We start from the raw sequence: 23039 nt of genomic DNA, 5'->3' as shown, positions 1-23039 counted from the left end.
GTGGACATACAGACGTAAAAACAAAAGATATGCTTTTCTTGCCCTTAAGAAAAAAAGGCTTTTCTTGCCTTAGGCTGCCCTCCTAAAAGAGTAAAAAATCACAGAATGGAAAAAATAATTTTAAAATCATCTCAGAAAAGGAATGTTGTAATTTTGTCTGGATTTTACACATTGCGCAGTTTTCTTGCCAAAGTAAAGTAAATCCCTTCAAGCCACCAAGAGCTTTTTGATTCCTCACTCAGTGCTGTTTGCAAAGTGTTTTTCATTGTAAGCAAGAAAAGTAAAGAAACCCCCCACAGTTCTATGCAGCTTTTTGCTTCTTTTTTTTCTCCGTAACAATAAGGCAAACTGATTTGGAGGAAGAGGCCACGCTCTGTTCACATCCAAAATACCCACCTGAAGTTACATTCATCGTTAGCTTTAGTAAAAGAATAGTACAAAAGTTAGATCTTACTCTTTACACAGTTGAAGAATTAAGTCTTAGATTTAATTTCACTATTCTCCCTTCCCCCAGCCCCCCACCCCCCGAGCTGAAAGCCGAGTAAAAAGTACTGAACATTTAAACATGTTGCAAGAGCAGAATGAAGCTGAGAGATTAAATTTTATCAGTTGGAGATTTTCCATGACAGAAGTCCCATGAGAAACAGCTACAGATCATCTGTTTAGCTGTAGCCACTGAACAATTCTTTTACAAAAAAAAAAAAAGAATGGGCTACACTTCAATACACAACTACTATCAACACAGTATTTACTCAATACATGCCTAAAATATCCATTATCTTAAAGTGAAATATGAGCGTGAGCACACAGGTTGGGTGATTCAATAAACTGTACACAAAACTACTAACAAACATTTTAAAAGACTTACAAAAATGGAGAATGAAACTTTTTTTTTTCCTTTTTAATTACATGTACTTACAGGTTTTCACATTTACTGGCTAAACTTTGCAGGGAGCACTTCAAATCTGTGTTAGGTCTTTCAGAGGAATTTACCTCTGGAATACCACGCAGCTTTTGTACTGATGGAAAATACTGTGCTGTATCAGCCACACTTGGTTCTTTGTGTGGCTTCACTGTGGATACTGAGCACACACTGAACTACAGCAAAGAGCTGCATATTCCTATGGGCAGGTGTGGTAAGTTAACACAGATGGATTTTACTGACATTTATGGCATATCACCATTTCACTTTGGAGAAGCCGGGCAGAATTTAGACCTAAGTAATGTTTGCTTTGTCTGGTTTGAATGAGCACAGAGAACACAGGCAGAATGCATCTTGTACAGAGTGACATCTTTGAGTGCTAAACAGCTGCTAATACACTGAAGTTATATGAGTTTCCATGTTTAAATGTTCACCAGCAAGAAACCTTCTGCTACAAAAAAAAGAATAAAAATAAAGGCGGTTTGTCTTCATTTGGATGTTTGGAGTAGCTTCTCACTTGTTTCAGCAAACGAGAAATGCTGTTTTCCCTGTTATTGCATTATTTCAACTTGGTTTAGTAGGTGCCTTTAATCTGACAGTCGGCGTCCTCATCTGTACTTTCGCCTGCTGGTTCTGGGCCTCAGGTGTTGCTGGTGTCTGGGCTGGGTTCTGTACACCTGGAGCCTGAACCTGGGGAGATGCTGTTGTCACCACTTGCTGCTGGATCAGTTTCTGCTGGACGACCTGAGCAGTAGCAGTTGTTGCAGGGATCACCTGAACCTGCTGTTGACCTGCTGTCGTCTGAGAAAGTGTCACAGTTTGGGGCTGAGCCTGTACCTGGACATCAGGATGACACGGCAATTACAAAAGAATAGTTTGGCATCAAACTGAGCATTCATTACATTTCTGCTCTACAGAGGGAATCCTACTCATTTAGGTATTTTCTCTCTTAACTGACAAACATCTTAAACAAAGCAGGAAGGCTGGGAGGGACTCTGGGAACATAGGCTCTGTGGGATCACTGAGAAACACCATTCTGTCACATTTTCTAGAGCCTTATAAATCAGAACTAAGAGCCAACATGCCTGTAACTCAGACCTCTGCAGTGCAAATCCAATGACATGCCCTCAGATACATTCAGAAGACAGATGGAAGGTACAGAAGCCCTACTGAATATACAGGAAAATTTCTGTACTGCAGAAGTGGAAGTGAAGGAACAGGGAAACGATCAGAGGGACAGACACAGGACCAAAGAGGTTAAAATGCTGACTCTGCACCCATATTGTGACAATAAATAAAGCCACTGAGGCTTCCCACCAGTCCCAGCCATTACCCTTTCAGACTACAGCTGCCAGTCTCTATTCCCAATTTAGGGTAGAACAGTGTGAACTCCATCCAGAAATCTAATTTTTGTAACTCTATCCAGAGCAAGGGAGGAAAAAAAAAATCAACATCTCCTTGTTCAGAGGACAAGGTAATGAAAACTGAGCAGCTTCAGCTGCCTTTGTCAGATGCAGAAGCATAACAAAGCTACAAGGGCTTCTCCAGGAGAAAAATTACCTCTTGACTGATCCAAAAGGAATCCAGTGGGAAGCACTAAAAATGCAGGTAAAAAGAATGCCACATACACATCAAGACCATAGTTTTAAAAGTACTTATCATGGCCTAATCCTACTGCCACTGATGGCACTGGTGTGTGTGAGAGGGAAACTATTTGTCTTTTTACCACAGACTCCCACAGCCCCAGAGTTATGCCAACATTGATGACTTTTGAAAATGATCTAGGAGCTCTTACTGACTACAAAGGACAACTCAACTTGTGTTGACTGATGAGGTTTCTATGCCCTGCTGTCTCCCTTGCCCTTGAAGCATTCACATCTGAGGTGATTATTAGTCATCTTATACCACTTTATCATCATTTTAAGATAAACAGTCACAGATTTTATTCTGCACTAAAACACTGCAAAATGAACTGTGAGAGATTAAGAGCCGACTGGCTCAGAGTTTTGTGCACTGAAGGCAGTAACTTCATCCACCATCCAAAGTTAAATCATGCCTGTCAATCAACTGCCTGTTGCCAACGATCTGGATGACATTGTTCTGAACAGTGTTAATTAAACTGCCTGGTAATTAGGGGAGGGGAAACCAAACCATCTGACCTTCTCTTGCCCTAGTCCCGTCTGTTACCAGACCACATTTGGAACAGCTACCACACTGTTCTGACTTTTACAAAGCACTTGGCACAGCTTTGTGAACTGGAACAAAACAACTTGTAACCTTCAATTTGTCCTAATTTTTGTAGAAAAGGCTCAGATGGTGCTCATTAGTTCAGTTATTTGCTATTTTGACTATACACCACCAGAAACCAATTTTTAAAAATTTTTTCAAACTCTAAAAAACATTTTTTAAAATCTGTTTTTTGTCTTATCTACAAATAAGTGATGAACAAACATTGCACCACCTACCAAAGTTTGAGACTAGAGAATATATGGCAGCTGACTCAGTATTGAAGACTCATTTTTATAGAATGGCACTTGCTGTATGCTTTGAAAATACTGCCTATGCCACACATAAGGTGAAAAACACAAACATTCCAAATAAATGAGGTTTCAGTAGGATCACGTTTCTAGTGCTATGTTTGACAAGTGCAAAACCCACCTGTTGGGAAACTGAAACCATCTGCTGAATGTTGGCAACAGTAGCCTGTTGCTGGACCACTTGTGGGAGTTTTGCAACCTGTAGTGACATGAAATAAAGAAAGATTGGGTCAAAATAAAAAACTATTAAAAGAACAAAACTGGCAAAACTGCTACCAAGTGAAAACCCTTCCAAAGTCCTGTTCATGATAAGTTGTAGCTTGGCATTTAGAGTGAGACTGAATGTTTGTAAAACATTTGAGATCACTGAATTGAAGGACTTAGCTAGGGGAGGAAGAGAAGAAGCCATATTTTCTATTTTAACTACAACATACTCATTTCCTCCTATCTATAAAATTGAAGGAAGCACATGAGTTCTAATGGGTTACACTATCTGGGATATACTTTTGAAAGAGCAAGGCTTCCAATTTCTAGCCCCCTTCTTTTTCTCCTTGGTTAGACTGATTCGGTTATGCAGAAAAGAAAATAAGTGAACTGTCACCTACGCTTGGCTGTCAGAAACAGGAAGAACTCTGGATGAATTTTCCTTAGTAAACACTGTATGGAATCCCTTGCTTAATAAAAAGGAGTGACTTAATTTTTTTATTTCAAAGAGGAAAGGTGAACTTACAGCTCACAGTTCCTCTGACCTGCTTTAAGGGCACATATTCAGCACCAATGAATTTTATTAAAAAGTCAATTTAAATGAAAGTGTGACTAGAATTAATACGAGTGGGTGCTAAAATGCTACCTCACCTGTCATCTTTACAATTCTCCAGTTCACAGTACAGTTTATGGTGTAAACCTGTGTTACCTGTACCTGAATCTGGGCCTGCACTTGCTGAGTTCCACCTGGTTTCTGGGTTTGGGAAATTGGAGTTGTTAAGAACTGTGTTTTAATGGCAGGTTGTGTAGCATAAGTTACTTTTTGTTGTTGTGAAGTCTGCTGTTGGGTTTGGACCGTAACCTGCTGAGCATTTATCTGCAGAAGAGAAAAAAAAAAAGGCATCAATGACCACAAAAGATTTAAAAAAACAGGTATGTAGCTAACAAGATTAATTACATTTATTCATTGGAAAAAAACCAAACCCTCCCAGGATTAGTAATAACAAAATGAGCACTAGATGAAAGCTTTCACCCATTCATACAAGTATTCAGAACTAATTAATGTATTTACTGAAAAGGTTCTCTCTTACACAGGGCATTCATACAATAATGTACTTCCAAAAAGCCACATTGAGATAGCCTTCTCACGATCATGATATTCTCATGGCACATGAGAACATGACATTTGAGGAAAAAGTATATTTTGCACAAATTGTATTGTAAGCAGTGAAAATCTCTGGGAATTTTCCACATGTGGTCATATTTGAAGTGACTAAAGGGAATCCTAATCTTTGTTTGGGGCATGAGAAATCAAACCAACCAACCACCTTACTGAAAAGTAATTAAGGACCTGACAAGGCACGTGAGAGCCCGTTCTCTCCAGATATACTGAAGATTCGTCCCTAGAAATCCTGACTGACTCTCTGGGAGTCTCCTCATCATCCAGAGCCAAAGTCTCCCAGCCACAGAAGCATTGCATAACTTAATGGGAGAGCAAACAATTGTACCTTTTGCTGCACAGTAGCTTGTCCCTGTGCAACCTGGGGCTGGATCGCTTTCTGCTGCTGTGCTGCTTGATGGTGCTTGAGTTTTAGAAGCTGCTGGACATGAAGTGGCTGTGCAACTACTGTCTGGCCTCCTGAAAATTACAAAAATAATTAGAAGTGTAAGAGTATTGCTTTGCTCCAGTAATCACAGCTTGCAAACAGAGATTCTTCTTTTTATAGGCTTATACATCTGCATAGCTTTGAGCACTAATAACCCACTGGTTTTAATGGGAATAAGACATATGGATTTTGACACTGGAGAAAATTTCTTATCTAAGGGCATGAGTAAGCTAACTTCATGTTCTAACAATAATCTTCCTACTGGAAAAATTCTGTCCATACTATAGGAGACTTATGAAATACAATTCTTCTCATTTCCAATTTGCATTTTAAAAAAATTATAAAATCACCATGTCTTTATTTTTTAAATTCGATCTGTTCATCTACTGTCATACACAGATTTTAAAAATAAAACCCAACCACATCTGGCTAAAGAATCATGCCAACCTCCAGGTTAAATGGAGTAAGAATAACCCTCTTTTCTGAAACAAAGGGGCATGCAACCTCTACAATTTCAGTTTTGAAGAAGTGTGAGTGTCCCACAGAAAACATTACTTAAAACATCTCACTTTTAGAAGAGTGGGATTTAAAATTTTATTTTTCCAGCAAGCCTGTTCACATACCTGCTGCTTTCTGTGGCTGCCCGATGGCAACACTAATGCCTGCAACAGTAACAGGGAGTGTAGTGACTCCTGCTGATGACACAACAGCAGCTGGAACAGACACCACCGGAGGCTTTGCCAGAGCAACTTGGGCTGCTTGTGGAGTTTGGGCCTGGATCTGTCCTTGTGCTTGAAGCTGGGAAGCAGGAACACGAGTCTAAGCAGTAAGGAATGAAGATTATTGTACCGGCACAAAAATATTTGCTGCATATAACAGGTCATAACAAAGTGACAGTTGTAAATGTTTCTAAATATCAGTACAGTAAGACAGCTCAGAGATGGTATCAGCGGGTAAGTGCAATGCAAAGCTATTTACATTACAGCTGTCTCTTTTGTACTGCCTAAGCAATGCAAGGGGCACTTGTGTGTGTGAATGATCAGTACCCAGCTCATTTAAACCAGCAAAGAAAGTCAGGTGTTTAAGGCTGTTTCTGCAAAGTCAAAGCCAACTTACCAGACGAGCGACCTGCAGGTTGGTCACAGTGGTGCCCGTGAGCACCGCGCCAGGACGAGGGGCTGTCACTGCAGTGAGCTGCTGGGTTTGCTGCTGCTGCTGCACTTGCACTTGTGCTGTTTGCTGCTGTGCCCCTTGCTGTGTCTGCTGCCCTGCCTGCTGCTGGGGGAGCTGCAGCTTCTGCTTCTGCAACTTGATCAGCTGCTCCTGCAAAAATCAAACACTTCCATCATTTTCAAATGTTTTACATTACAGGAAAAAAATGCAGAGGAATCCAAAGCTTAAAAGGAGAAACATTTTATACCAGACTATAGTTAAGATCAAGGAGCTAAGAAAGTAACTCCTTTACACAATGGCTTGCTAGTGAGTAACAGTAAGTGCTTTACATCCTGCCCTAGTGGTACTGCGGAAAGGGCTGTCAGACTCACTGCCTGCATGCAATTTTAGTAGGTGAAATTTTAAGAGAGAAATACATTTCACTCTAGCCCAAGAGAACAGGATACAACACACACTGCTAATGATGTTTACAGGAACAACGAGAGCAATGTGCCCCCGTTACTTCAGAAGCATTTCCTCACCTGTGACAATTTCCCTACGGTTTTTATTTGAGCTGGAGACTGGGCTTGTGCCTGAGCCTGGATCTGTGGGACCTGCACCTGAGCAGCCTGCTGCTGCTGCTGCCTCAGAAGCTGGAAGTGAGCAGGGGTGATGGTTTTGCCAGACAGCTGGACTGTTGGTGTAGCTGTGAATAAAGAAAAAGCAAAATGCTCTGAAGAAAGCTTTTCAACATTCCATTTAATTCACTGATTTCACCCAAAAAGTCAAGCTGTTAAAATGCATATTTTTCTGCTCCAGCACACTTTGTGGACTTACTACAAATAACAACACATTAGCATAAAAATGATGTGAAAGCAGAGTAAATAATAAAATACATGTGCCTTTCTTCAAAATGGCTTTTAGTCGAGACAGTCAATTCTAACATTTTACTGCTAGATTGTTAATAATCTTTTTAAATTGCAATGCCTAGGGGCCCAGCAGCTGTCTACTGCAACACTTTATCCAGAAACACCCGAGAAAAATGTAATCTGAGCACCGACAATAAAGCAAGTTAAAAATTGCAGCCCCGTTTGTGTTCCAGACCTTCAATATTGTGGGGCTGTGCTGATCTAACAACATACAGGAACTCTGGGGCCCTTTAGGTACCCTTGGAAAAAGTCCCGTGAACACACGACTGTTACCTGGTGTAACCTGAGTGACCAAGGACCTGGTCTGGGCCTGCACAGGCGTGAGGTTGGTGGTCACCACGGCGGACGCCGTCACCGAGGTCACTGCCCGCACGCCCTGGGTGGAGGCGATGGTCACCAGCTCGCTGGAGGCGGCGGGCGCTGCCGCCGCTCTCTGCTGCGTGTGAACCACCTGGGCGGTGGCAGTGCCCCCCGAGGTCTGCAAAGGAACACACCTGGCATTGCCCACGGTCTCCAGGGCCTCACAGAAAGCTAGGGAACTTTCTGGAAACGGACTGTACAATTTTATAAACAAACACAGAGCAAAAAAGCCCCAAATCCTTCTTATACTTTGATCAGCAGCTGGGTAAATCTTTTTCAAACAGGCTGGTCACCAAACACTTCACTACATTACAGAAATTTGATTTGAATACCTTTCAATATTTTGCTTTATCTTCCAGAGTCCTAAACCATTAAAATAATAATAATAAAGATCATAATTAACAAAGCACAAAACAGTTACAGTCTGAAAATGATCATGACATAATACATTGCTTTTAACAGCACTCATCTATAAACTTAATGGTATTAAGCATTTTTTTCTGAAAAAGTCTTCCAGTGTGTTCTGATGCTTTGGTAAGGGAGAAGGGTTGGATACAGAACCCCTTGAAATTTGCAAGAAGCAGAATTTCTGACAACGTGGAAAGCTAAAGAAGAAAACAGATATGCTGATAAATCAAGCAACCAAGATCAGCCCAGGGACGCAACTAGACATGATCTACTCACAGTCAATGTTCCAGGTATAACAGGGGAAGCCAGACGTTTATTGATGGGCTGAAAGGTGGCAGCAGGGACCCCAGCAACGGTGTTCACGATGACATTTCCACTCACTGTAGCTGAAAGCAAGCCAGGATTAAATGTGAGGTTCTGAAAACGAAAACCCAAATGTCCCAGTATCTCCAGTGCCCCATTATCAAGCCTCCTTACCAGTCTGGATGCTCGTGCCCGTAACTGCTGTTTTGATGGTGCCCGCCTAATCAGAAGACAATTAAAGTAACAGTTCAGAAAAACCACAGAGAAAACCTGAACACAGCTCTCACTCTAACCATGCTGTTTAACACAATGCTGTAGTCCAGAAGTGACAAAATAAGAAAAATGCAACAGAACACACAGATATTTCTGGAGTTGTTCGTTGATCCTACAGATCAACAACAGCTAATATACAGATTAGGATTCTGCCACACTAACAAGCAGTTCTAGACCACTCAAGTGTGTGGTAAATACTGGTCACTTGACATCCCTGTTGCAGAAAAAGGGAGCAACATCTTACTCTGGCACACCACAGACAACCCCTCACACAGGAACATCACTAAGCACTAGATACATAGCAATACTTATGGGTCAGAACCCATCCTCTGTGTCTTCCTGCAAAAGCTGTAGTATTCTTGCCCTTTAACAAGCAAAATAAAACCACCACTGCCTGCACACATTAGTGTGAAAACTGGATTGGCTCTAAAAACAAAAGCCTCAGACCAGTCATCAGATTCATTAAAACAATATTCTAGATTTAAGGAAGACATGGAAAATTTCCACGAATTTGCAGTAAAACCACCATGGTATATCCTGTAGGATGCAACATTCCACTTGCCTTGCAAAAGTTAATAAAGTTGTGGTTTTTGAGCTCCTTTAACAGAGTGGTTCTTACAGCTATATTCTCTTTATTCTCCAAGTTCTCTGTATGAATACTTTTCACTGACTGTGTAAATGTATTCGCTCAGACTTCCTTAAATTAAACTGAAAAAGGAAAAAATCTTTGCATGGTGTTTTTCCACCTTAGAATGCCAACACCTATAGCTACAGTGGTACGAACAGCCTTCATAAAGGAGGAAAACAGAACATACCCAGGGGAAAAAAGGTATTTCTTGCTTTTACCTCACTATACTGACCGAAAATTCTCACTTTCCAGAGAAAATCCAACACAAATATGGGACACACAGAAGAGCTGAAGCTACTACATCAGAGACACCAAGCTCTCCCTTTCTTACCAATACTGCTGTGTTGGCCACAGTAGTGACTGCAGTCTGCACCACTGCCTGTGGCTGCTGAACTACCTGTGCCTGTGGCTGTGGCTGAGGCTGGGCCTGTGCCTGCTGCACCGTGGGCTGCTGTGCTGGCTGCTGCCCCGCCTGCTGCTGCTGGGGCTGGGGGCCTGTCTGCTGCTGGGCCCTCTGCTGCTCAGCCAGCGCCTGGAAAGCAAAGAGGAGCTTCAGTTCCCAAGCATGTAACAAGCAGGATGTGGGTTTTTTTAAAAAAAACAAAATAAAGCAACAAACAAAACCCCTTTAATTCTAACCACAAAATCCCTCTAATTCTAACCACATATTACATGTGTGTGTGCAGAGACAGCTCACAAATCTGCCTTCACTGTCCAAGTCCAGGTTACATGACCCGACTAGTTTCAAACCACAAGCTATACTCATGGTTATAGGCTTAGAGCATAGCACAGCAAGCAACTTACCACCCACAAACAAGGACAAGTAGCTCTTCCTGAATAATATAAGAAAGGAGGCTACAGAATGGTCAAGAACAAAACAAGATGTTTACATGTTTTTAATATCTTTTCCCAAAAGATGCTCCTTGTTGTTTAATGAGCCTGAGTGTGACAGCAGGCCCGAGGAAAGGTCCCACTTTAGGCCTTGGATATCTAAACCCCAGTATGTAAAGTAATTTGCAGCTGTTCATAACATCTACTGTATTGCCAAACTTGTCCCAGGAGGCACCTTTGCTCATATCTCCTCTTCTGTCTAATGTTTTAATGACTTCAATCCTATGTGCAGCTGAGATGGAAACCATACCTTTTTCTCTTTGGCAATACGTTCTGCTCGGAGGGACGCGACTTGAATTGGAGGAAGTGGTTTATCATAGTTGATTCCACTACAAACAATGATAAGGCAAAGCACAGAACAGTTAAAAATAACTGAAACTTAAAAAAGAAAGGAAAGACAACACTTTTAGACAATTCATAACTCTTGTAAGACGGGGAGTGCCCACCTTTCTGCAAGCACCGATGCGTGCTTTGGATTCTTCTGGAAAGGATTCATGCCAAGCCTGAAATTGAGCAAAACCATGTTACTGGAGACAGAAAAAGCTTAAAACCAGGACTTAATTTCACACTTTTTAGCATATGACACTGCAATTTTGGTGAAGTTTTCATGATACTCCCATCTGTACTGAAGCCTGCATACAGACACACATTTTAAGAAGTACTCAGAAAATACTCTAAATAAATGCAGAAAAAGTGCAGGAAGATACTTAGAAAAGAATGTGCTATTAAACAGCATAGACACTAAAAGTTTACAACTCAGGCAAATGGATATAAAGTAGATTTAAATAAAAACAACTCAGTGCTGTGCTGCTCTTAACGAGAAAGAGCAAATTCTTGCAGTGAGTAAAGTCTAACCCAAACACATTGGAGGTGTCCAGTAACACAGGACACAGGGAGAGAGATCAAGAACAGAGAAACAGAGTGTAGAATAACTCTTGGTTGTGAGAGCAGTTCTGAGCACAGTTTCCAGGAGATCTGTGGTAGCAGGGAGATCAAATGATTCCAGGTAAACTTACAGAGGTTTGATAGGTGGACTTCTTTTCCCTGCAATCATTTTCATCATCTCAAAATGATTAGTATAGAGTTGCGTGTGAGTTGCACCCTCGTCTTGAGCATAGATCTGATTGGTACGAAGTGGGCGGCTGTTTTTAGTCTAAAAAAAAGAAAACAAACCAACTTTCAATTGCAAACACACCCACATGGCATTTTGTCTATGTATAAACACAGGGTGCGCTTGTAGATTATTTAAAAACGTACTCCAACATATCTAGCACAGACTGGTTTCTGCCTCGTGTCACTGATAACTTACTGTTACACAAAACTCTATGGGAAATATATAAAGAAAGAGCAAAATAAGGAGCAGTTCTCACGGTCACACTGGCATCAGCACTTGGGGACATACAAAATGGCAAACTTTAATTTGAAAAAGAATCTTTGCTTTAGTTTAGATTTTGCAAGTTTAATTCAGTACCCAAACCAAGAGCCCATTAGTTTATAGTTATGCACAGCGCACACGTAAGATAATAAAACAAAACCATCACTGCACTGCTCTCCCAACAAAGCTATGTTAACATCCACACACCATGCCACTCTAACATTTGGATTCTCCTAAGCAGAAATTGCCAGTCAGGGACAAACCTCCTTATCAGTCAGAGAATGGGACTACAGCAGAAGTTCCAGATTCTCTGCCCAGCTCTGTCACTAAATTGCTGTGTTGTTTGGAAGAAGGTGTTCAAGTCACGGAATTGATTTTTGTTTCTGTAGCATCCTATCATCCTCATTTATTAAAAGGTGTTTCAGGCATCAAATTCACTATATATTTGTAATCCACTTAGACTCTAGTATGAAGTTTATTCTTACAGATCCTAAGTACCATCAGGATAAGTTACATGGTGGTTGTTAGGTGGAAAAATACCCACTACAGTTTAAGTGAAATCACAAACTTCTTGCATGATCTAAAATTTATCTATCAAATCCAAAAGCTGAAGTCTGGTGTCAATCCACTGTATCAACAAAGAAAGGAAAAATAAATTTGGAATTTTAATTGATGTTTCAGAACTCAAGTAACACTCAACATGGATCTCATATGAATTATCTGCCCACCTCCATTGCTGCTAAATACCACAGTGTCTAGATTTGATTTTGAAAGAATACCAATGCACACCTTATAAATACTTTTTGTCTTCTTTTTAGGATTAGCTTCGTACATTAGCTGTAAAATAAGAAGGAAAGTTAGATGATCTTTTGTGGAAGATTTTGTTCAGGTGCTTTTTCTTTTCAAAGAAATCACATAAAATAAGTGGAAATCCTGATGAGAATAATTTAAAAAAATCTTTTAAAAGTTATTTATTTACACTGTTGAAACGTTTAACAAAAAAAAACAAAACACAAGTGTTTATGGAGATAAGGAAAAAAAACTCTACGAACTTAAGGTAAAAAATAGAGACGCATCACTCTGTATAAACTCACCTTTCCTTCTTCCCGTGGAATAATGACATTTTCGTATCTGTTCCGGCACTGTTTTGGGGAGCGATAGACTCTGCTGCACGAGTTAACAACGTCACTCACAAGGTCCCAGTTGGGAGTGTGTGCTGGCGACACAACAGCAAGATTTAAAGGAAGCTCCAGCAGCTGCTTCACTGCCTGCAACAGATAAAGATGACAAATGGTTACCATCTTCCAAACCTACCCTTATCTGCATGTCCACACACCATTACCACAATGAGACAGATAGCTCAGGGCTAAGGCTCTGTGTTCACCTGCATTGACAGAGAATAAATAAACATAAAGTGCTATTATGCAGATTGATGTGCAAGGAAACCTTTGGAGACTGGTATGAGAGAGACAGAGAGCTGCCATTCAAGTGCTGCCCTCCTCTGAAAAGTGAGGAGAACCTTAGATGTGTTATCCTGTGTCCAGCCAGCACAACTACTCTGAAATGTAATAGTAAGTGGTTTCTAAAACAAAAACAGGCCTTAATCACACATTTTGTAGTTTAACCTTAAATTCCTCCTTAAAGGAACACAAACAGGCAATCTGTCTATGTCAGCAAAATGCCAAACTAGCCATTAAGAATTAGAAATAACCTTGAAGAAATAAAGTACAGGAATAACAACATAATAACAACAGAAACTGCTGGCATCATCTGACCTGCAGAAGTGCCCAGTCTTCGCTGATCAACCACTCTGGATTATCCTGTCCAGCCTCAGTAGCTGGTTTGACAAGTGTTGGCAAAGGCTTTGCAAACTGTGTCTGTTGTTTCAACAAGATGTTCTTCTTCTGCTCTTTGCCCTCTCGGCGCATTTTCAACATTCCCGGAGTTGCTCGATCAAAAAGCGAACGAGGTGGAATAACTGTCTCTCCATGACGTTGCTTCTTCTTCCTACCTGCAGCTAAGACATAAAATAAAACATTATTGGCAAACAGATATTGCCATTCTTTGATTCCTCTACTTACAGTTGCAAAATGTTCCTACATGTACAGAGCATTCCATGCTGCCTCTGAAAAGCTTAGTGAGCTACTAAACAGAGCCTGGTATAAAGTAAGACCAGCCTTGTCATAACTCACATAGTAAAATGTCTGCTTTCTAAAACTGTCTTTAAGGACACCTATGTGACTAAAAAGAAGACACATCATAAGAATGGGGCCTTCCAGTGATTCTGTTGCTTCAAGGCCACAGTGAGACAAGAAAGTCATCTCTTCAAACCTGCAAATTTGATCTTTACTTGACCAGACATGGAGAGGAGATGAAAAATCCCATTTTTTTTAACTTTCAGCAATACATCTCGGAACAGTTTTGAGCAAACACTTACCAGATGGATCTGTTTTGTGTCGTTTACGCTCCTTCCTGACATACACTGGAGGCAATTTTGATTCTGGAATAGGGGTGGTGTCATACATCAGGCACATAACAGAATCTATGTAGATATCATTGTCATCCTGTGGTGGAGTGGGAGGAGTCCAAAGCTGCACAGAACAAAACGTGTAAGTACATGTTAATTGCAATATTAAATCTCCACTGATCTTTATGCTTCAAGAAAATAAAAAGCCTGTTTAGGTTGCCTGGTGTTATTTTTACTTACCGGCATAATTTCAGTTTGTCCATCTGGACCTTCATAGACATATTCCTACACAGCAAAAAGAGAACACAATTCAAATGATCCAACTGAACCTTGAAGGGAAAAGATATTCTCAGAATAACTGTTAAGAAATACACTTTTAAGAAAAACAAGGCTAATCAGGAATTACTTTGTGGTATGCATCCTCCCGAGTGTAGGTTAGAAGTTCCTCTTCATCCTCCCAAAGCATTTTTTGCTCTTTTTCCTTTAACTCCTTCATATGCTGGATTTCCCAAGCTTTCTTTGCACTTTTCAGTTCCATCTAGATGAAAGTAAGACTCCTTAGAAACTATGCAGTAACAGACACTGGATTAGAAGCCATCAATTTGTATTTTTATGGATAAACTCCTTGAACTTTGACATTTTCAGGCATAGAAATCATATAGCAATTTCTTAACACATACTTTCACAATCATTTAGAAGATATTTCTTGGTCTCCGTTGAGGGTTTTTAAACCATCAAAATAAAGCCATCAGAGAACTTCAGTTAAACAGTGAAGACAACCAGAACACAGGCTCACTGAAATTAATGAAATTTTTCCCCTGTTACAGATGGAGTACAACAAATATTTGCTGAGCCAGGCTGAATGCAATTCCCATTTTATAAAAAAGAAATTAAGAACTGACACCTGGTTAAAACCAGAGAATCTCAAAATAATGAGCTCTCTGTGAGACTTTATGCTCTTCATAAAGCACAGGGAGAAAAGATCACAGAAGTGCCTACAATATATTCCACATCACTGACGAAACTTTCATTTCATACTGAAAATATAATAAATGTTGTTCAGTGGCAGAACAACATGGAAAAGATTGGTTGTTTTACCTCATTCAACCGTGGCTCATTGTCCTCAACTGAACCGTGGAAGAGCTCTAGATAATTCAAAGCATACCTCTCAATTGGAGTCAGCTGAGAGAACATATCAAGGGGGAAAAAAAATGTTAGTTTTAGGATAATAAAAGAATTGTTATCCAAAGTATCAAAGCTCTCCTTAAAACTCATCTCCCTCTCTGATGCTTAAAATCTTAAATCAGTGGGAGATCTCCCATTCACTTCATGAGAGTATCAATCCCATAGACAACAAAGTTGCTTTAAGGCCAGACTGCAAAGAAATTGAAATATTTGAACTACACATTACTTTTTAACCAGATATTCATAAAGAGTCACGGTACCTGATCCACAACAGCAACTAACTCCTGCAGCTGTGAGGGCTCTTCATTGTATTTTGTCTCATAGAGCTCTGAGATTAAAGGTTCAATGCTTGACTCGGATCCTATTTCTCGTATGTGATCATTTGACTCCTCATCCTCTCGTTCAATACTGTTGAGGGCCTTTCAGAAGGACATAATTTAAAAATAATTAAGACTTCAAAAACGTGGAAAGAAATTCCATAGGAAGTTCACTGAAATGCAACACAAATTTCTGGAGTAAGTCTCTGCTGCAGCAAGAGAAACAGTCCCCAGAAAGTATAAAACTCATCTGTGGGCTTCTGGAAGCTTTGTCACAAGGAGAATGACAAAACAATGTAAAACTACCAGAAAAAGAGACTGACAGAATTTACACAAATAAAATGAGATTAGATAGCTGTTTAATACTAATGTTGCACAGCTGTATTTTTAATGTATGTGTTAATAATTACCTCTATGAAAGGTCTTGCAACTTTAGGTGAAATATTTTCTGCTGGAGATGGCTCTTGAGAAAGTACTACAAATTCTTCTGCTTTCACTCTAAATCCAGAATCCTCCATAGAAGAATGAACCTCAAACAATTCCTGAATCGTTTGCTTCATAAATAGAAGGGAAAAAAAGAGAAATAAATTCAGCTTTTGGGAGCATTCTATTTTTTAATATATTGGCAGTGCCAGGCAGGATGGACTGGCTTCATCAGTGCAGTCACTATCTCATGCATCTTCAGAGCAGCAGTTGAGAACCTATCTCTCTAAATACCCAAACTTTATATTTCATACTTTTAAAGCTGTTGAAACCTTCATCCCCACAAACTCTGCAGAATTTTGCAGCAGGGTGAAGAAATCAGAATATATTAAGTCACAGAGGTGATGTCTGTGCATCACTATGCAAGTAACGGAACAAAAGCAGATGGACAGTATTTGAGAGAACGTGGCCCAAACACTGAGAGTTCAAGCAATCATGAAATCCAATATGCTCGCTATTTAATTCTAGCCCAAACAGACTTCTACTAAACTGTTACTAAACACTCCAGCACAGATGCTTGAATTTATTAAACACTGCAACACAGGTGTTTCAATGTATTCTGAATATTAACTTACCTGTGTTAAAAAGGCCATTGAATAGTCATTTCCCTGAGCAGCTACTTCTCTGATCAAGTCCTTTGTGCCGTTTTTCAAAAGTTTCTCTTCTACAGAATTACCACTGACAAGCCTAAGAAAAAAGGAAAAAGTGTAGCAAACTGATAAGTCATTTCCAAATCAGCTTTCAGAAACAAAAAGATAAATTGTCCTTAGAGAGTAACACGGGACTCTTAAAATGCAGAATTTGTGGGGGTTTTTTAGTTCTGGTACAGACCCAGAAAAAAACACACTACTACCTCCTCTTTAAAACTTTCTTTTACTAATTCATGTAATAAAAAAAACCCCCAACAACATAAAGGATCTCACTTGAAAAATTCCATGTAGACTAAGAGACAAAACCCATGCAGGTATTTGGTGTTAAACTTCATACACATTTTCCTATGATATCCCGGCATCTTTTATATTGAAGTCAGGTGAAGTTTTCACATGGTTTCCACTTTATTCCAAATAATACAGGGCAGTACTACCTGGAATAACCTTACATTAAAGCATGTTAAAGAGCAGATGTTGATTGCAACCATTACCTGTATATATGGATATCTTTACATCTCCCAATTCTGTCACACCATTCCTGAGCTTTTGCATCCATCACTGGGTTTAAATCATTGTCATAGAACACAACAGTGTCTGCCTCAACAAGATTGACTCCAGTGGAACGACTGTGAGAGGAAAGGATGGCACAGAAAATGCGCTTGTCTCTGTTGAAAATTTTCATCAGCTCCTACAAAAATGGAATCAAAGCAAGAAGTAAATAAACACATACACAAAAGAAAATACCAAACAAAATTCACTATAGCCCAATAAAAAGCAAAGTTTTTTATGGAAAACTTGGAACAAGTCCAAGTGTTTCAAACTGAATAAGGAATTAGGCAAATTTCCTTCCCTTGCTGTAGTGTATAAAAGCCTGAGCAGCAAGTATTGCTGTACCAGTGGCCAACTGTTAGAGCACACTTACCTGCCGTTGTTCCTGGTTAGCATATTCATCAATCCTCACAAACGTGAGGAAATGGAAATTCAGGAACAACTCCAGTATGTCCAACATCAGAATCATCTGCGACAAAATCAGCACACGGCGCCCTTCGGATTTCAATTTCTGAAGCAAGACAGCAAGAGCTTCTAATTTTCCTATAATTCAAACAAAAAAAAACAATAGTGGTTTTATATAGGAATTCCACTGCTGTGACACAGGAAATTACTGAAATATTGTCAGCAAATGCCCTCCTTTACCTGAGTCATACTGCACCAGTCGGAGGTCGGGGAACTGCAGCAAGTGAGGAGTTGTCAGCTTTTGCAACTGATGCAAGTGTGGAGCTGCCTTCTGCCTCAGGCTGTGCTTGAGGAGTTTCAGTCTGTGACTATAGGAAGGAGGAGGATTTGCTACATATAAACATGGGGGAGCAGCAACTGCAGCTGGCAACACGAAGAGAGCCCTGTGAAAAGCATCAAAAGAAGGGAATACCAATTTAAAAAGCTACACACAAAATGATCATTTATAATCACAGATGCAGCAATAATTTTCAGCCTGTCAAATGCTATCCACTACATGTTGGTCTTGGCTAAACTAGTTTGTGCCTGCATCTCTGGATCTTAACTCTTGTTAATTGGCTCCAAGAGGTACCTACTCACAAGTAAATCCAAAGTGTGCAAATGTAAGCTTAAGTATGGTCAGTTAAATCTGGTTTTGAATTTAGGAATGAGACACTGAAAACTATTATAAAGATCCTGAATGAAATAGAAGTGACTGTCATTTTTATGTCCATGCTGAACATCATTTACTGCTAAATAAGTCAGTCTAAACCAAACAAGCTCACGAACAGAAACACAGGTTCTTTGAAAAAGAGTGTTTTAGAAATAACTAGACGTGGTAAAGGCTTAAAAGGCAGAGTCCCACGTTACCTGTCAACAACATCCTTTAGAGATTCTTGTTGCTGAACCAAGCTCAGGATCATTTCTTGCAAAGGGTTACTTGTTCCTCCGGAGGCACTTGAAGAAAGGCAACAGTTGACGAAGCCAGCCCACCTCCAGCTGTCGCCTTCACTGGGAGCCAGCTGGGAGGGCTTCCTTTCCCCAGCCAAAGAGCAAACACTCAGCACGTCTCTGCCGTACACCGGGGCCCGCGAGCAACGGCGCTCGTTGCCAGAAAATATCCTGTCCAGGCGCTCCTTCAGAAGCCGGTTCTTCTCCTCATACGTCTCCTTTGCCAAGAAAAGTTGGAAAAAAACACATTTGCTGCTCATCATAATCACTGAGGAATATGAGTTCCTTCAGAAGGAAGCTATGAGGGTCAGAGTACTGTGTGCTTTACACCACTAGCATCTCACTTTGTAACTGCTACTAAGACCAATCACAAAAGGTATAAATTTCAGACAAAATTTGCAGACTGCAGCTAAATTCAATTCATATAGAGAGTCAATTCTATCTCTAGTTTAGTATCTTCTCATTTTTTTTAAGTACATTTTCATAGCTTTCGAAACAAAATTAATCATTAATAATTTCAATTAACACATTAATTGATAAGGTGCAGGTCCTTGCACAGTTTGATATATACTTGATGTTTCCCAATGCTTTATAAGTTGCTTGAGCATCTTTTCTAAAAATTTGTTAAGATTACAAATCTATTAAAATTTGTCCGTCTCTGTGTTCAAAACACATAGAAAAATCTCATGATTCCTTAATTTATGCATTGCTACGTAATTACAATATATTACAGTTAAAAGAACCTGTCTGCTGTCACAGCACAAGAAAGTTGTCAGATGCTTTTATACACCAGAATTTATTTTAAACTATGGATTATGGATGAAAATGCATCAGATCTGTCAATCTGAAACACTGACAAAAGTTGGGGCTTTTTTTACCTACTTGGTAATTATCAAAGTTCCTAATTAATTCTGGCTTTGTAAATTATAGCTTCCAACTATTACATGGACTTAGCATTGATTCTGAAAAGTTGTGTTTCCACAAGAAAATAAAAATGGAGTACCTGTGACTGTCCATGTGTAGGTGTTGGTTTTAACACTGCTCCCATGTCACCAGATGGCAAATTGGCAACTGCAGCTCTACCTGGAATACAAACTGAGGATAAACCTTGTGTTTATATATTTATTCTTCTGAAGATTGCTCTCCTTTATTATTTGCAATAAGTAGACATTTCATAGCTATGACATCATCACTGCAGACAAATTTTTAGTCTAAATGTCCATTGGGTATTGCAAATCTGTACTTTGTTAAACATCAGATATCTGACAGGTATTTACACTGATTGTTTTCACAGAAATCCAGGATAGAGCAATGAAATTTTACTTTGCTTTGTACAAAGACCTGTTGCATTTGTACTTGAATCAAAATGTCATGTATAGTGCAATACGTATTAACATTTAGAAGTCATACTCTAATTCAGGAAAAGATTGTTGTAATTTATCTTAAACAAATCATCTAAGATTTTTCAGAAAACATATCAATTCAGTGTATCTACAAATTGATAAAACTATACAATGTAATCTCAGTAGCATTCTACACATTAATACATTGAAATGGAACAGAAAACAGTCTGTTTTGAGGGAATGGTTTATATCCACAAAAAATTACAGCAGATGGCCATTTCCAGTGAATGATCTCCTAGTGTTGTATTTAAATTTATATAATTTAAAAAACTGCTGTTCTGTTGCATTAATTTCTCTATTATTTTTGATCAACATCTTGGCTGTGTTTTTAAGCAAAGAACTGATCACATTTGCAGCAAGGTGCCAAACACCTAAGCAACACTTGCAGAGGGAAAAGGAAAACTGTAGCTTGATCAGCTAGAGAAGATAATTAGATAAAAGCAAAATCAATGTGGAAAAATGGAGAGAATTGTTGGACGTTCTCTCTCAGTATAAAAAATAATCACCCTTGACTTTTTTTTGCAAAAATTAGCAAAGTATTTCAAATTCACTTCTTCCCACTAAACTTTGACCTAAAGCAAAACTGGCAAAAAAAATACATCTATAATAAAGTTGCAAGCTCTCCCAAGTTTGTACTAAAAATTATCTAAAATCTCCAGTACCCATCATGCACAAATGAGAAGGATTTGCCTCACAGTTTACCTCCTTCTGAACTCCAGTTACGGAATTATGATCTGTAACAATTTGGAGTTATATATCAATGTGATTTTAGTAATTGAATATTTAGACAGAGACAGTTCTTCAGGCTGGAAAACCCACCTTGCTGTGTCACTGCTGTGGAAGTTGGGACACCTGTCTGATGCTGGTTTCCTAAAGCATTCAGAGCATTCTGTACAGTTCCTGCTTGGGACACTGTCTGCATGACAACTGGGCCCTGAGGTCTAAGGTACTGCTGGCCAGGTGCTGACACAATCTGAAGGACACTTCCTGCATGGGAGAATTTTAAAACACATTAGGTTGGATAGAGTGGAAAATAATAAATAGTTTTCTCTAGCAAAACCTATTCCTCTTGCAAACTGATCATTGCTGTTTCAAACTATGTTGAATTTTCCCAGACAAGTTCACTGCACTAATCTGCCACAAGATCCAGTAAGAAGGAAACACCCAAGTCTTCATAGTTAACGAGGGGTTTCTTGTCACAGGGATATTATTCTAATCTAGGTGCTTATACAGAATTTAGACAAAAGCCAATCGACCAAAAAATCTTCACTTAATATTCCCTCTATTTATTTTGCTGGCCACACAGAATCAAGATATCTAGGTTCTCCTGAATTCAGCAACACATACCACCAGCAAGAGAAATCTGAGGGCAAAATGTATTGTAGGTAGAGCATTCAGGTCAGGGTAATAGTTGGGTCAAAACTCAGAAGCACATCAACCTTGAAGTATTATTTACACCATTTCAGAACAAACCAAGAATGTCCTCAGTTTTGTCTGTTTCTGCTCACCAGAGAGTTTACATCAAATAATGCCTCACCTTACTGTAGCTGCATTGCATGGATATGAAAACAAATTAAATAATAAAATTTTGGAAAACAATACAGAAAAAGAAAGCATCCATGTCTTTCATTTGATAGGCACTAATTTTTCAAACCAGAGGGACCTTGGCATCCCTGTCTCACACAGAAAATAGGAAGAGCAGAGCAGTATAAGCAGCAGGGATGGAAAAATCTCCTTAACACACAGCAATAAGGAACATGTTGCCCATGTCAAAACACGAGCATCCTAAATAATGGAAAACTCCCTGTTTTGGAAAAAGTACCTTGTAACTGCAGGGGCTGCCCTGCAGTGAGCTGGCGAAGTTGACTGTGTGACAAAGTGAACTTGTTCCCTTGGAACTGCAGCGTTACCGGGGTCTCTGGCTGAGCGATCCTGCCTTGTGCTCCTGCTATAGAAGCCAGCTGGGCTATTTTTACTACCTCACCACCTGTTAAGGGGGGAAACAGGCATTAAAAAAAACCCCAAAGTGGGAGGCGAGTGGTTCAGTATTCACAATTCTACGCTTTGGTTAGTAAACTGGTGCTGAAGCGCCTTCCATGCATAATTATACTTAGTGCATCAAAAGTGTCATATAAAAGTTAAGCAGGTATTGCTTTCTATATTTGTTGGACAAACTGGAAAGAAGCTGATTGTTTAAAGGGTAAGAACATCGACATTTTAGAAATTACCTCTTCCATTAGCAAAAAAAAGTTAAGAGCTACCTGAAAACTCATGTGACACTTTGTAACAGAACAAGTAAAGACATTAAAGTGATTTTCACTGCCTTTTCAAGAGCATGAAGGAAGGTTTAAGGAAGAAATTAAAATAATCACACATGTGGCACTGTAAATACACATTTGAAATGGCCTCAAATTTGCTGATGAAACATAATTTATATTAAGCGATCTGCATTTAGACAAACCAAAAAGCTTTAAAGTGACAAAGGACAAAGCTTTTTGTGATTTAAATGCAGAAAGGTTAGAGGCATTTAAGCAATAAGTTTTACGATATATTGAGAAAATATTGGTGTGAAGATTCAGCTTTTGTAAAGGCAGTGCATTACCCCAGAGATAAAATTAATACAATCAGTGCTCAGTACTCTCTACACATGCTAATAGGCAGTGCACATACAACCTTAAAGCAAAGCCTCATCGCTTTTCTCTGCCTAACAGTTGCGACGTTCCTCTCCGCGAGAGAGGCCTTTAGCAGATGGATTAGTGCTTAACATGAAAGGAATAATTAGGATAGAGCTAAAACATTTGGTCTGAAGGAAGTCTCGCCAGCAGAAGAAACATGCAGAAATAGGAGATTAAGTTGACACCGCTAATGTATGTCCACAGCAATTCTATTGTTTCTTATCCAATTTTCGATTTTCCTTGGTCATAAAGCAACGTACTGAGCAAGGCTAATCAGAAGAGTGAAAAAAAAACAACGATTCTGTACACATCTTAGGGTGCCTAGT

The 23039-nt window shown here is 39.5% G+C and overlaps 1 protein-coding gene across 12 annotated transcripts in view; it reads right to left on the bottom strand.

Moving 5' to 3' along the window:
• Positions 1-731: 731 nt before the first annotated feature.
• The window catches only part of LOC113994209 (E1A-binding protein p400), a 46764-nt gene continuing 24456 nt past the window's right edge, over positions 732-23039 (bottom strand). For 4 of the 12 annotated variants that reach the window (XM_039378892.1, XM_039378899.1, XM_039378896.1 and 1 more), the window contains 31 exons: positions 21861-22025; positions 20858-21025; positions 19639-19730; positions 18555-18853; positions 17886-18088; positions 17614-17783; positions 17183-17379; positions 16617-16728; positions 15969-16112; positions 15502-15660; positions 15155-15238; positions 14463-14594; positions 14297-14341; positions 14027-14180; positions 13365-13606; positions 12684-12857; positions 12379-12426; positions 11231-11367; positions 10661-10717; positions 10465-10543; positions 9655-9855; positions 8597-8642; positions 8396-8505; positions 7625-7829; positions 6965-7128; positions 6387-6593; positions 5894-6068; positions 5172-5302; positions 4379-4540; positions 3581-3658; positions 732-1759 (listed from right to left, as the gene is read on the bottom strand). In XM_039378892.1, the coding sequence (XP_039234826.1) occupies positions 1487-1759; positions 3581-3658; positions 4379-4540; positions 5172-5302; positions 5894-6068; positions 6387-6593; positions 6965-7128; positions 7625-7829; positions 8396-8505; positions 8597-8642; positions 9655-9855; positions 10465-10543; positions 10661-10717; positions 11231-11367; positions 12379-12426; positions 12684-12857; positions 13365-13606; positions 14027-14180; positions 14297-14341; positions 14463-14594; positions 15155-15238; positions 15502-15660; positions 15969-16112; positions 16617-16728; positions 17183-17379; positions 17614-17783; positions 17886-18088; positions 18555-18853; positions 19639-19730; positions 20858-21025; positions 21861-22025 (4613 nt within the window). In that variant the 3' untranslated portion in view covers positions 732-1486. Of the gene's footprint in view, positions 1760-3580; positions 3659-4378; positions 4541-5171; positions 5303-5893; positions 6090-6386; positions 6594-6964; positions 7129-7624; positions 7830-8395; positions 8506-8596; positions 8643-9654; positions 9856-10464; positions 10544-10660; positions 10718-11230; positions 11368-12378; positions 12427-12683; positions 12858-13364; positions 13607-14026; positions 14181-14296; positions 14342-14462; positions 14595-15154; positions 15239-15501; positions 15661-15968; positions 16113-16616; positions 16729-17182; positions 17380-17613; positions 17784-17885; positions 18089-18554; positions 18854-19638; positions 19731-20857; positions 21026-21860; positions 22026-23039 lie in introns of all 12 variants that reach the window. The other 8 variants (XM_039378891.1, XM_039378898.1, XM_027732964.2 and 5 more) reach the window with 5 other exon arrangements.

Source organism: Pipra filicauda, unplaced genomic scaffold, assembly GCF_003945595.2.
Source record: "Pipra filicauda isolate LSUMZ 115617 unplaced genomic scaffold, ASM394559v2 scaffold14_size4853619_pilon, whole genome shotgun sequence".
In the NCBI taxonomy this organism is placed as follows: Eukaryota; Metazoa; Chordata; class Aves; order Passeriformes; family Pipridae; genus Pipra; species Pipra filicauda.
The sequence above is the reverse complement of the archived record's forward strand: the minus strand, read 5'-3'. Positions and strand labels throughout refer to the sequence as shown.